Source organism: Nomascus leucogenys, chromosome 21 (genome assembly GCF_006542625.1).
Source record: "Nomascus leucogenys isolate Asia chromosome 21, Asia_NLE_v1, whole genome shotgun sequence".
NCBI lineage: Eukaryota > Metazoa > Chordata > Mammalia > Primates > Hylobatidae > Nomascus > Nomascus leucogenys.
In genome coordinates this window covers 57,541,852-57,555,329 of record NC_044401.1, presented here as the reverse complement: position 1 = coordinate 57,555,329, position 13,478 = coordinate 57,541,852, and the positions used below count along the sequence as shown (strand labels likewise).

General features: G+C 40.7%; 1 protein-coding gene across 3 annotated transcripts in view; it reads left to right on the top strand.

Annotated features, from left to right (window-relative positions):
- Positions 1-13,478, top strand: part of GRM7 (glutamate metabotropic receptor 7) — an 883,018-nt gene that overhangs the window by 783,507 nt on the left and 86,033 nt on the right. The window contains exon 9 of one of the 3 annotated variants that reach the window (XM_030802151.1): positions 3,432-3,486. The exons of the other annotated variants lie outside the window; for them this stretch is intronic. Coding sequence (XP_030658011.1) covers positions 3,432-3,449 — 18 coding nt within the window. The 3' untranslated portion in view covers positions 3,450-3,486. Of the gene's footprint in view, positions 1-3,431; positions 3,487-13,478 lie in introns of those variants that run through there. 3 annotated transcript variants of the gene reach the window in all.

The window sequence follows — 13,478 nt, the reverse complement described above, 5'->3', positions numbered from 1 at the left end:
AAAACCATGGAATATTTAGAAGCACTTGTGGCTGAATATTATCTGATCTTGCTATAGAGAAGGACTTTCTAGGGCAGTGGTTTTTAACCCTGGTGGCACAATAGCATCACTTTGGGAACATTTGAAAATCTTGATACCCATGTAGGACACCAAATTAATCAAATTGGGATGTCCAGGGGAGGAGAGAATGGGGAGAATCCAAGCATCAATGGTTTTCAAAGCTCCCTGATGATTCCAATGTAGAGCCAAGGCTAATAATTATTGATCTTAAAAGCAAAAGAAGAGATAATAAAGAAAATAATGCCCAATGATGTGACTACATAACAACATGAAATTCTGATAAACATTACAAACAAAACAAAAACAGGGACAATACTGGAAATACATACAAAAGACAAGGACTTAATGTCTAATACATAAGAAATCCTTATAAATTCTTAAGGTCACATTTTCTACATTGTCGTTTTGTTTTGTTTTGGTATTTTCTATGAGCTCACACTCTCCTACCATGTTTACTTTGAAATCAAGATGGGGAAAACAGTCATTAAAAAAAAATAAACATATTCCAGACAGTTCAGTGTGTACATCCATCGTACCACCTATTTCCTACTGCGTAGCTTTTCTGCATCTAAAAGTCCTTATAAAATAAGGCTATGTACCAAAATAACGACATCTAGTGAACTGTTAACAAGGAACTTAACCCAAGGCTTGCTTTTCTGACTTTAGTGTACATAGAAATTATCTGGGAGTCTTGGTAAATGTACATTTTTGCCTAGGAATCTACATTCCTAGCAAACTTCCAGGAGCTACCAACATACCTTGTCCTGGGACTACATTTTGAGTAGCAAATACTTAGTCAACTTTCAAAACTTTAGAGAGGGGTAGAGTTTGTATTTGCCTTTGATTTTCCTAAGAACCTCAAAAAAAAAAGTGGTAGAGGGAGAGGTAAGACATAATTTAGACATGCATGTTGTGCACTCTCATAGACAAAATATTTCAACTATTCTCAATCTCATACAAACAAATGAAATATTGATGGTTAAAATCTGGTCTTTTGGGTGGGTTCCTGCTTTCATCATGCATTGTCTAGAAAATGAAACACTTAAATTGCTTTTGTAAAAGACATTTGGTCAAGTAAGTCTAAATACAGTGGCCACCAGGAAAGAAATAAGATCATAGGACTGTATTAACCATGCAAGTTCCATGCATGCTCTAAATAAGGCTGTGCTTACCAATGTAAGTTAAGTATCAAAGTACTTTTGGGGTAATCCAGGCCGACAGCTCAGTCTCACTTGAATTTATTAGTTGGAGAACTCAGTTAAACAATCACGTGTTAACTGGCATGTTGATCCTCATAGCCAAACATAATGCAAATTACAAGGTAGACATTCAGTAAATATTTGACGAATAAATGAGAAAAATCTGTTTCTCATGTATGAGAACATGAAAATAAATGAGCACATGGTATGCATTCATTTTATAGATCATGAATCGATCTACGGTCCCTACCAATTATTATCCACAAGCAGAGAACACAGAACTCTGTAAGTGCCCAAATACTTGATGATTCAGTACTGAGACAGGCTAGTTTAGTAAGAGAATCAAGGAGATTCCCAAGTCTCCTGAGTCCTTAGGATGGGGCTTCTTGCAGTTTGTCACAGACTGCAAGGATTTTAATCACATGACGTCCTAGGTGATTGTTCAACATGCAGATCCCTATACCTCATACTTGGGATTTCAGCATCCAATTCAAGTCATTCTCTTTGAGAGCCACTGTCAGAGACAGAAGCCTGGTACCAGAGCTTTGGCTTCAATTTCTCCTTCTGCCATTTATTGGCTGCATGATCTTAAGCATATTTCTTACACTTTCTGAGAATTGGGTGCAACTTCAGTATCCACAAGGGCTAGGCAGGGAGCCCAGTGAAAAACAAACAAACAAAAAAAAACAAAACAGGGCACTAATTGGTGATAGGGCACAGTGGGATTCTGGAAAACTGAAGTACTCATGCCCTGCTTTAAAAGAGTCATTCCTCTAAAATAAAGGTGGCCAGGCCTTGAGAATTTTAAAGAGAAGTTGGAAATCCAGAGTTTTACATAAAAAGTTGAGACTTTAAAATGCTAGCCATTTATCCACAATTTTTAAAACACTGTGCATATTGTTGTATAGGTCAGAAGCTGTCCACTGGCCAACAGGTTAGGGACTCTATCTTAAATCTTTGCTTTTTATTTCTTTTAACTTTCAAATGAGGCTAATAACACCTACCATACAGGATTGTGTGGCAGGGGTCAGAGACAATGTCAGTAAAAAGCACTTTATAAATCATCAAGCATCCAAATAAGAGGCTATTAATATCATTATCATCATCAGAATTATTGTCCCACAGTGCCTAAGTGTTTTACATGTGGAGGAGGAGAGAAAGGAGGATATTTCTTTCTAAAACCCATTTACCCATTCACAGTAGAAGCAGTATGTTCTTTCCCTTAACATGTCTTTTGTATATGAGATATGAATAATGGTTATCTAAGGGGCTGGGCCATTCCATGGTCTTGCTTTTCTACATGTGGTTTTGAAGAGAAAATAATCAGATTGTGTTCGTATGTGTGTGCACCATATATATATATATATATACACACACACCATATATAAAATATGTACATATTTTATATATACATATATAAAATATGTACATATTTTATATATACATATATATATTTACCTTGTCATTTATCCACAATTTTTAAAACACTGTGCATATTCTTGTGTGTGTATATATATATGTCTGTACATATATATGTCTGTACATATATATATATATATGGCATGATTTAAAGTGCGTGATTAACAAGATGCCAAAAGAACACAAAAAAGAATGGAGAGGAAGGTGTGGACATGCATAAACATATTTCTGCAACCACAGACCTTCTGATAATATAATTTGCAGAAACAGTTAGTTTTAACAGCACAGGCCTAATTCCTCAGTTATCTCCTGGTTGCCATTTGATGTATATTATGTTAGAGAGTAACATGATTTTTCTTTGTTCTGTCAAGTTACTTAAATAATTCAATTCCCTCCCAGATAAGTTCTTAGAATATTAAAAGATGCAGAAACGGAGGAAAAAATGTTATTCCTCAATCTTTATTCCTCACCATGCTGAAGACTGTAACATGGTATCTCACTTCTCAGTCTTTGAAAGGGTAGTCCTGGGAATGTTAGCTGGGGAAAATAAGAATGTGAACCATTATCCTGACAAATTACCATAGAAAATTTTTTAGCTTCAATTATCTGGATTTTTCCATATAGATTTTTAAGGCCAACTTTATCTGGAAAGTTGTCCCCAAGACTTTGATAATCTACAGTCTTAGGGACAATTATCCAGACTGTCTGGACAATCTACATAAATTCTGCATTGACTTCACTCTCCATTTCCAGGTCAGGACCAGAGCATAGAGTCCTCTGCTTGGTCCTAGTGGAGCCTCCCTGCCCATCAGCCTCCTGTCTGGTTCTCCACTGAGACTCACAGACTGCCCTTGGAGCTTCGTTGACCAGTTGACCAGGAACATCTTTCCGCAGATGCTCTTTCAGCTTGTGTGTTGAGCATGCAAACAGGAGATGGAAAAGAACTAGGTTTCACATCCCTACCCGAAAGCTCTGGCCGTCCTACCCATTTTCCCCAAAATGAGCCTTGCCTACCACTAGACAGGAGGAATAACTGAGACCTTGCCTCAGAAACCACTAATTACTTCCCTGTACCTCACATTTTCCTAAACTGAGGTAGATGGATCAAAGAGACCATGGAAAGCAAACTTCAAAGAAGCTGAATTTTCTACTGTCAATTGGCTGGGCACAGTGGCTCACACCTGTAATCCCAGCACTTTGGGAGGCCAAGGCGGGCAGATCACAAGGTCAGGAGATTGAGACCATCCTGGCCAACATGGTGAAACCCCGTCACTACTAAAAATACAAAAATTATCTGGGTGTGGTGGTGCGTGCCTGTAATTCCGGCTACTCGGGAATCTAAGGCATGAGAATCACTTGAACCCAGGAGGCAGAGGTTGCAGTGAGCTGAGGTCACCCCACTGTACTCCAGCATGGGTGACAGAGCAAGACTCCATCTCAAAAAAAAAAAAAAAAAGAAAAGAAAAAAGCCTACATTCCCTATCTCCCAAGACCCACCAAACCTAATTGACAAGCTAATCTCTCTGAGCCACAGAGTCATAACACAGAAAATCTTAACTTGGCTCCCGGAGTGCAGTGTTGGAAGCAGCAGTGTGGTTCTGTGTGCTACTGGGAGAAAGTGTTGAAAATAAGCTCTTGTGGACCTGTTTATGACTGAGCTATCAGCCTTTGCATTTAGCCCCCACAGGTGGTCATCTTCCCCAATCTGACCCCAATTTTCCTTTCCATGTCCAAAGTCTCCTGGGAATACACTGAGACAGAATTTATCACACCCAGTCCTTGCATAAATAAGCTATTTTATTTTGTCATTTCTTGGGGAGCATCTGTTTGGTTGTTTTAATCAGAAGGACTTTTTGCTAAGCCCTCAGTAACAAGTTTAAAGATCTATCAGAATATTACATCTCTTCATTTCTCTTTCTCTTGGTTTTGAACTTAAATCTAATGAGCAGTTCACGATCTAATGCAAAAGAGAAGTCTTGTGTCCATGCAGAGTCCATGCACCATGGCGGTGACACTGGTTTTTTCCCTTCTTCTAATGTGTATGCCTGGGTGGACCACAGTCAATTATTATTGTTATTATTATTATTATTTTTTTTTTTTGAGATGGAGTCTCACTCTGTTGCCCAGGCTGGAGTACAGTGGCGCAATCTTGGCTCACTGCAACCTCTGCCTCCCAGGTTCAAGCAATTATCCTGCCTCAGCCTCCTGAGTAGTTGGGATTACAGGTGCATGCCACCACACCTGGCTAATTTTTTTGTATTTTTAGTAGAGAGGGGGGGTTTCACCATGTTGGTCAGGCTGGTCTCGAACTCCTGACCTGATGATCCACCTGCCTCAGCCTCCCAAAGTGCTTGGATTAGAGGCGTGAGCCGCCACGCCCGGCTGACCACAGTCAGTTTTTAAGCCATCATGGTGCAGTTAGTCCTGTCAGGTCCAATATTGAACTTCTTGATGGTCCTTGTTAGTGCCATGCAGTACACATAGGCCCAAACATATGCTTGTAATTTTTTGTCAACAGCTTTTGCCTGGTTTCTCATGTCCAAAAAAAGACAGCCACAGACCTTCCTGTGCTTCATGGTGATTTTGGGGGGAAGGTTATATGTATATGTGTACATGTATGAGAAGTTGGAGGATGGAGTTAGCATCTTTGATGATAATGAATGGTTCTGGATTGCAATTCCTCTTCAGGCCAAAAAACACTTTCCTAGTCTAAAAGAAGTAATTCCACAGCTGGGCTGTTTCATTAATCAGAATAGCATTTCCTCAGGGAACCATGTAAAGTCTGTATTCTGGAGGTCATTCTCAGGGGCTGAGGCAGGAAAAGGGTCTGTGTCACAAGGCTACATTACCAGGTACACTTGTAGAGGTGAACTGGGTCAAGGGTCAAAGTTCAATCTGTTTGTATCCATTCCGTCCTAATAATGTTCCCTTGGCATTTTATCCTGCTGGCCCATAGTCCATGCTTGATGAAATTTGCTAAATAGATAATGGATGATTACATAGATGGAAGGAAAGAACTCATGTGGGTATGAGGATGTGGGTGTGGACACTCAGCCAGTAAGAATTAGCCTGGAAAACCTCTTTCCTCATGCTTCCAAACCAAAGAATTAGAGCTTAACTCTGGCTTTCTCTTTGGTTAGCTTCACAGTGGCCCCTGCCTTGCTCTTACAAAGAATGGGTACAGACACTTCCCTTTTCTTCCCATTCCTGAGAAAGCAGCTTTCTTTTTTGCTGTAGCCCACCTTGCCCATAAATGAAACACATTTACCTTGACCAACTAACTCAACTGGGAAAGGGACTGAATTGCTGAAGAAACTACAAGGAGGCTGGTATACTAGGACAGGGCAGGAATGAGGGCACCCGAAGAGGCTAAGGTCAGATTGTGCAGAAGCAACGTGGACTATATTGAGGAGGTTGGAATTTAAGGCAAATACAATAGAAAGCCAATGGAGAGTTGGAAGTATGAGGGCTACATAATTTTATTTAAAGAAAGAAAAAAATCACTCTGAATTATAGAGGGGACAAGAGTAGTAATGGAGACCACTAGGAGTCTTCTAGGTGACAAGCGATGGTGGCAGTGAAGGTAAAGCAGACAGACTCAAGAGATGTGGATTTGGAATCAACAGTCAACAAACAACAAATGTGCTACAGGCTAGGGGTAGGGACAGGAATGGAGGATGGAAAGAATCACTTGAGCAGATGATCTTGCTTTTTAAAGAGATGGGGTAGACCAAAGGAGAAATGGATCTGAGGTTAGCAGGAAAGAAAATAAAAAGTGCCCAAGTCTACTTGAGATGCTATCCATTTCCATTATTAATATTATCTGTATTTTCATTGTTGTTGTTTGTTTTTACATAGCCCTACAAACAGAGTATTTCCACCACAGAAGAGTTTTTTTGCCTTTGAAGCTCACTTGGCCTAACTGTATTTTACAACAACGCCCCCAGTGCTCAGTAGAGGCCCTAGATGTAAACTAGGACACAACTTATTTGTGTGGCGGTGACTTCCAGAGCAGTATCTAAAGCTTTCATTCTTCTTTAAGAGTTTTGGGGGCTCCCAAAAAAAAGATTCTGAGAAAGAAATGAGTACTCCTTAACTTCTTTGTCTTAATATGGCTATTATTTTAATCAGTGCTATAAATAGTTTTTTTTTTTTTTTTAATGATTTTCAAAGAAAAAAAATTGGCCATGAGGGGGAAGGAAAATAAAAAACATCTTGATAATCAAAGCAAGACTTGAAGATCTGGGACACAAGAAGGATCAAGGCTGGGTGCAGTGGCTCATGTCTGTAATCCTAGCACTTTAGGACGCTGAGGCAGGTGGATCACCTGAGGTCAGGAGTTTGAGACCAGCCTGGCTAACATAGTAAAACCCCATCTCTACTAAACAATACACAAAGTTAGCCGGGCATGGTGGCAGGTGCCTGTAACTTCAGCTACCCAGGAGGCTGAGGCAGGAGAATTGCTTGAACCTAGGAGGTGGAGGCTGCAGTGAGCTGAAATTGCACCACTGCACTCCAGCTTGGGTGACAGAGTGAGACTCTGTCTCAAAAAGAAAAAAAAAAATAAAAGGGTCAAGAAGAGGCCAACTTCCCCTAGGACCTGGGCAGAGAAGTCTAATGTGAAAATATCAAAAGGTCTTCAGATGCAGCGAAGCCAAAGATTACATAAAGTGTGCTGTCTTCCAAGGTGACAGCCATGATAAGACTACAAAAATAGGTCTTCTAGGACTTGGCGAAAGTCAGACATTGTGGTATTCCTTTTGACTAGTGGATTTAGTCAAGTTCCGCTTGCTAATATTCAGGCCATTGTCTTCTACAATTCAGTCAGAGTGGCCTGAGACTTTGGTTAAAGGAACAAACTGAAGGAAGCACTCGTTGTTTTCCCCCAGGCCCCTTAGCACTGTGTCTGCCAGATAGTACCAAGTTCATGCCACAGGGAAAATGACAGCCTCAGATGAAATTCAGATTTTCTTTTTTTTTTTTTTGAGATGGAGTCTCGCTCTGTTGCCCAGGCTGGAGTGCAATGGTGCCATCTCGGCTGACTGCAAGCTCCGCCTCCTGGGTTCACTCCATTCTCCTGCCCCAGCCTCCCAAGTAGCTGGGACTACAGGCACCCGCCACCACGCCTGGCTATTTTTTTGTATTTTTAGTAGAGACAGGGTTTCACCATGTTAGCCAGGATAGTCTGGATCTCCTGACCTCGTGATCCTCCCGCCTTGGCCTCCCACAGTGCTGGGATTACAGGTGTAAGCCACCACACCCAGCCGAAATTCAGATTTCCTTTAAGTGTATTGTATGTTTCATTCAGCCAGGATGGTAAAATAAACCTTTTTGATGAAGGTTTCAAAAAAATTAAATTTCTTGACTTCTTGTTCATAGTGGTTATTTTTGTCTCTTGGGATTTTTTGTCGTTGTTGTTTTTGTTCAATGGTTCAATGTGGCAGAGATACACGAATAAAATTGATATATATTACAGTGTCACACATACTCCCTTGCTAACCTGCATGAGTTGACTATTTTTACACCATCACATTTGTAACACAGTCCCTTTGTCTTTTGGCGGGGGATTTATTGATATTTAGGTAAAGAATGATTGTTGGCTGAATTCAACTATTTACCATCCTCCTCCCTAAAACTATTCCTAATCATATAACATGGCCTATATAATTTTCCACCCAAATTTATTTCTACTGCTGGTAAAAGGAAAAAAAAATAGGAAACAGGTTTGGGCGGGGTGGGGGGGTACTTCTTTAACAAGAAGAGATGTTCTAAGCCAAGATGAGTTCGGTAATAACAGCTAATTTCATAGTGGTGATAATAGATTGTTATTTTTATAATAATTACAGTACATCATTATCTAGGCTTCAAATGGAGAATCTGAGGATTTAATTATAGGGTGACTTATTTGTTTTTATGTTCTTTTCTACATTATTTGTATTTGAATACTTGTGTCTAGATATCCAGCTTATTCAGCAAAGGAAGAAAACCTTTTATCCTACGCAAGGAAAATATGGTGATTTAAAAAATGACTTAATGATGTTTTGAGGTCAATGCTATTAAGTAACATTAGTGTTTCTCAAAAGCTTGCTTGCTATAAGCCCATGAGCTACAGAGTGAAAACACTCTCAGGTATGAATTCTGGCTCTGCCCCTTCCCAGCTTTATAGCCTTGAATGAGGATGTAAGTCCTCTGAGCCTCCCTTTCTGAACTGAACCCTGGTGATAATAATGGTACCCATCTACCCATCTTTTATGCTGTGCAGGAATTAAGTGAGATGCTGTGTATAAGCCACTGTGTACAGAACTCACTACTAGTTACTATTCCAAAAAGATGGTACTTTGTGTCAGGCCAAATGGAAGTTTCTAAATAATTCTTGCTGCTGGTTAAAAAGGTAAAAAAGTGTTGCTTTGGTTTTTTAATTTACCTTGCAGAAGGCATTCTGTTAGCTGTTGAGGCTCTGGTTCTAATTCTGTTTCAGATGAGGTTAATTATTGATTACAATAGCACTATCAAGTGTGGCATTACTTTCTGTCTACAGAGGGCAAGCAAAGGTCATTTTCTAGGAATAAATTGACAAAATTCAAAGCCCATAACAATATTTTGCTTTTATTTATTTATTTAGAGATGGAGTCTCCCTCTGTTGCCCAGGCTGGAGTGCAGTGGCACAATCTCGGCTGACTGCAACCTCAGCCTCCTGGCTCCAGGAGATTCTCCTGCCTCAGCCTCCTGAGTAGCTGAGATTACAGGCATGAGCCACCGTGTCCGACTTGCCTCACTTTAAAAAAGGAAGAGGCAGAGTCTTCTTAAAACATTATAGTGAGGGCACTAATGAAAAATCATGAAGACTGCCTCCTGATCCTACCCCCAAACCCCAGCTCTGACTGTAATTTTTTGATTTGAAGGAAAATTGTGGGGAAAGAAAGCAGCCTCTTTCTTATTCAACACATGAAGCTTAAATAGCACAGGGTGTTTATAGAGTTCACGTCTTCTCCTGATAACTGACAGGATCCCAGAGTTCAGGGACCCAAAGGGTTTATTTCTCCTTTCTCATGTTTAGCATCAGCATCTCAAAGAAAGAAACCGAGCTGTGGACCTTATCCTGGGAAAAGAATTAAAGGCACAAGATAGGTGGGAGTGAAGGGGAATTGCTTTTGATCCTCCTTGGGGAAAAAAAAGTGCTGCTTTTACTTCCAAATGCATCCTGTAAGCTTCCTCCTTCAATATTCATTTGAGTTGTCTATGAACTGCCAATTCATTTGTTTGCAGTACCAGCCTCCCTGCTGTTGCAGAGATGTGAGAATAAGATGATTATTTATAGGCTTCTTAATGCCTGTTTTGCTGGACCGAAGAGGTAAATTTCTAGAACTCGGGCAAACTGGCAAAGCTCTTGCTCTATAATTGAGGAGGCTGAAGGCAGAAAGAACAAGAAGGGGAGAGCTATTTACATACATCTCATTATATCTCCTTGGCAAAGAATCCTCAGTCCTGGCTTTGTGAGAGGAATTGCTGCTCAGTTCCATAGAGGAAATTTCAACTAAATCTCAACATTTGGCCCAAAGAGGTCCTCACCTCTGTCTTGCTGCAATTGCAAGTACGCAGCACTGTGGGGTTTTGAGATGAGTCCCATCCCTCATTCTGCAGAAGAAACAGCAATTCATAGACAGGAGGAAGCTTAATGGATGGGGTCCAATGGCAAGTCCATAGCAAAAAGCTCCAGCCAGTAGGAGAAAGATTGGAGATGGGGAGTGGAACTTCTTCCTTCCCCCAGCCAAGCCTAGCTGCACACATACAGCTGAAGCTCTCAGCCCCTGGCAAGGCTGGCAGATATCTTGAATATTGTCCCTGCCTTCTCCTACCTCATATTCCTTTGGAATTGAACAAGTTTTTAACAGGACATTTTGATCAACATTTGGGGGGGAAAATGGAACATTAACTCCTGAGGGATAGTACATTTACCTGAGCAAACCACGCTTTAAACCAAGGCACCAAATCAGTGAATGGCAGCTGGCTTGTTCTGAATAGCATACAGATATTTTATCCAGAATGACTATGAAGTTAGTACTCCAAACTAGTACATGTTTGAGAGTGAAGGGGGAAACCAGTAATAATCAAGCCAAGACACGGGTGAAAACAGGACCGTTCCTGGCAAAAAGGGACATGTGGTCATTCTACTTACATTCCATGAATCCAATTGCTCAGGCCAAGGACTGGGCAGGGGAGAAGGGATAGGGAAAGTTCTCAGAAGGAAAGAGAGGGCCACTTTGGGTGGGTTTAGAGCAGTACCCGGTGAAGAGCATTTGTTCAGTAAATCAACTCATGGGTAGAAGACATGTGTTTGCTTAGCTCTGCCGCTTTCTAGTGGGGCAAGTCAATCCCTTCACCTCTGTCAGCATCAGTTTCCTCATTTGTCCAGTGAGGGGAACAAACATGGCTGCCTTCACAAGGCTGTTGTTTGCCATCAGAAATACTCAGTGCTGAACCTAGATGGGACTCCACCCAGCCTGCAGTTTGCACCCTGTGGCTCTTTTGCAGGGATACGCTTTAACAAGGAATTAAGTTGACTGAAACCACCCATTATGGTTGGCCATACCAGTCAAAATAAGCAAAACCCATTTCAGTAAATTTACAGAAATTATAAGATGACAATAAAGCCCAGATCATTAAAAATTAGAGTGTTTTCTGAGACCAGCTGTATGCATAACATCTTCTAATTCTTTTTGAAACCTTTCCATAAGGCAAGGACCAGGGCTAAGTATGTAGCATTTATGATCCCATTTCATCCTCACCACAGGACAATGGAGTTTTGCACATCAGGCACATCCCTGGTTCAGGCTGAACTCAGCATCCCTGTTGAACCATAGTGTCTCTCTGGAATGTCCTGCTTCCAGCTCCCCACCTGGCTAACAATCTTACCACCACATCATTGCCCACATTTCCCCTTTGCAATGAACTCCTACTCTTACTGAATACCACAAACCACTCCTCTGCCCTCCAGCATATCCTTGGCCTGCTTTGTCTTATATTCTATAGCACTTTCCATTGTAACATACTATATATATATATATTTTTTTTTTTTCTCTTTACATCTTTCTCCTCTCTTTCTCTACCTAAATGCTTTTAGGACAAGCACTCAATAAATGGCATCATTTATGACTATTATTACTAATTTTTTAAAAGCCTCTCTACTAGTCTTCAGAAAATGTGTAATTCTGATGTTGAGATCCAGGTAGGAATATTATGTTCAAATATGGTCCAGGGTCAGATACTTGTGAAATCCACAAAGTAACAGATCTGAGAACCCACTGGATTTCTCTGAGGAAGGTCTGTTTCTGCCCTCAGACCCTCATGTCCACTCTTGCCTAGTGCTTTAGGCTATCTCAAAGTGCAGTCCCCAGAATCAGCCTGCCTCTAAACCCTGCCCCTCAAGTCTCTCCATGGCCACCAGATGTAAACAGGTTAATGTGCTCATATTATATGGCTGGCTAGTCTCATTAAACCAAGGGTTTTGAGTCCACAAGCTAAAATTCCTGAAGCAGCAGGATATAAAACAAGATGAGTACTGAATATTAAGTGGATGGTGCATGTTCCAAAGAAAGGCATTTAAATTCAAATTTACAGACTGCATTGGCCAAATAAAACCTGCCTGAGAGCAGGGCTTTCACAAATACTGACTCCTTTGAGCATCACCTTGATTCTGTGGAGTAGGCAGGTAGGTAAAGTTACACCCATTTTACAGACGTAGAAAGAAACAGGACAAATAACTCACCTAGAAGATGGGGCCAGGGCTCTAAGACCAGTGCTGCTTCCAAATCCTGTTGGCACCCCCACTGCGCCCTTGCCCACTTCCTTAAATCATCTTGATGTGACAGCACTTCTGCCTTCTCTCATTTTTTGCTGGAAAACTTATAATCATGCCCTAATGCTGATAGCTAATAGCTGTCCCGCCTTAGGTTCCTCTTCAAATTCTCCCCTCACTTCCTGTATATTGCTGATTTCTGGTCTCTTTCTCTGAGCTCATAGAGTCTTACAGCAAGCCCCTTCAAAACACCTTTGAAAAAGACCTTTGTGCAAGTAGAGAGGATTCATAAATAAGTTGCAAGGTAATTGCAAGGTAATTGATACTGTGAAAATGCCACAGAACCTGGACATGAGTTTGTCCTTTCAGTAAACTTGCCTCCTCAACATAATAATGACAAAGCACAGTGTAACTAGCCTCATCTGTCACTCCCGCATCTGTTGGGTGACATCTTTAGCCCCTGTGCTATCTCTATAATTGAAGCATCACCCACACCAATCACCATTCTACCTTACTTTGTCTTTTGTTTATAAATGAATGGCCCTAGAAACTTTTTTTCTTAAATTAATAAAGTATCAAATGGAGGGAATCAGAAGCTGTCCTTCCTGGATTTGTTACTACTGCCACACTGTTTCATAAAGAGCACTTCTATTTTATTACTTTGACTGTTTCCAGTCCAGTGAAGAGCTTAAGACATAGGCTTTGGAACTAGGAGGCTCTGGGTTTGAAGCCCAGTTTCTCCACTAATCAGCTCTGTGAACTTGGTTCCACTTTCTAAATCTATGGGTCTATCTGAAAAAATGAGAATCACCTGAGATTGATATCATAGCACTGAAATTAGCTACTCTATAAAGTACATTATACAAAGCACAGTGTCTGGCTCGTGCATAGTAAATGTTAAGCATAGTAGCCACAAATTTTTGTTCTTATGAAATACTATCCATAACTTAACTCCCAATTCTGTATTAGGAAATAATCACACGGGGTGGCCCACACTTATATTT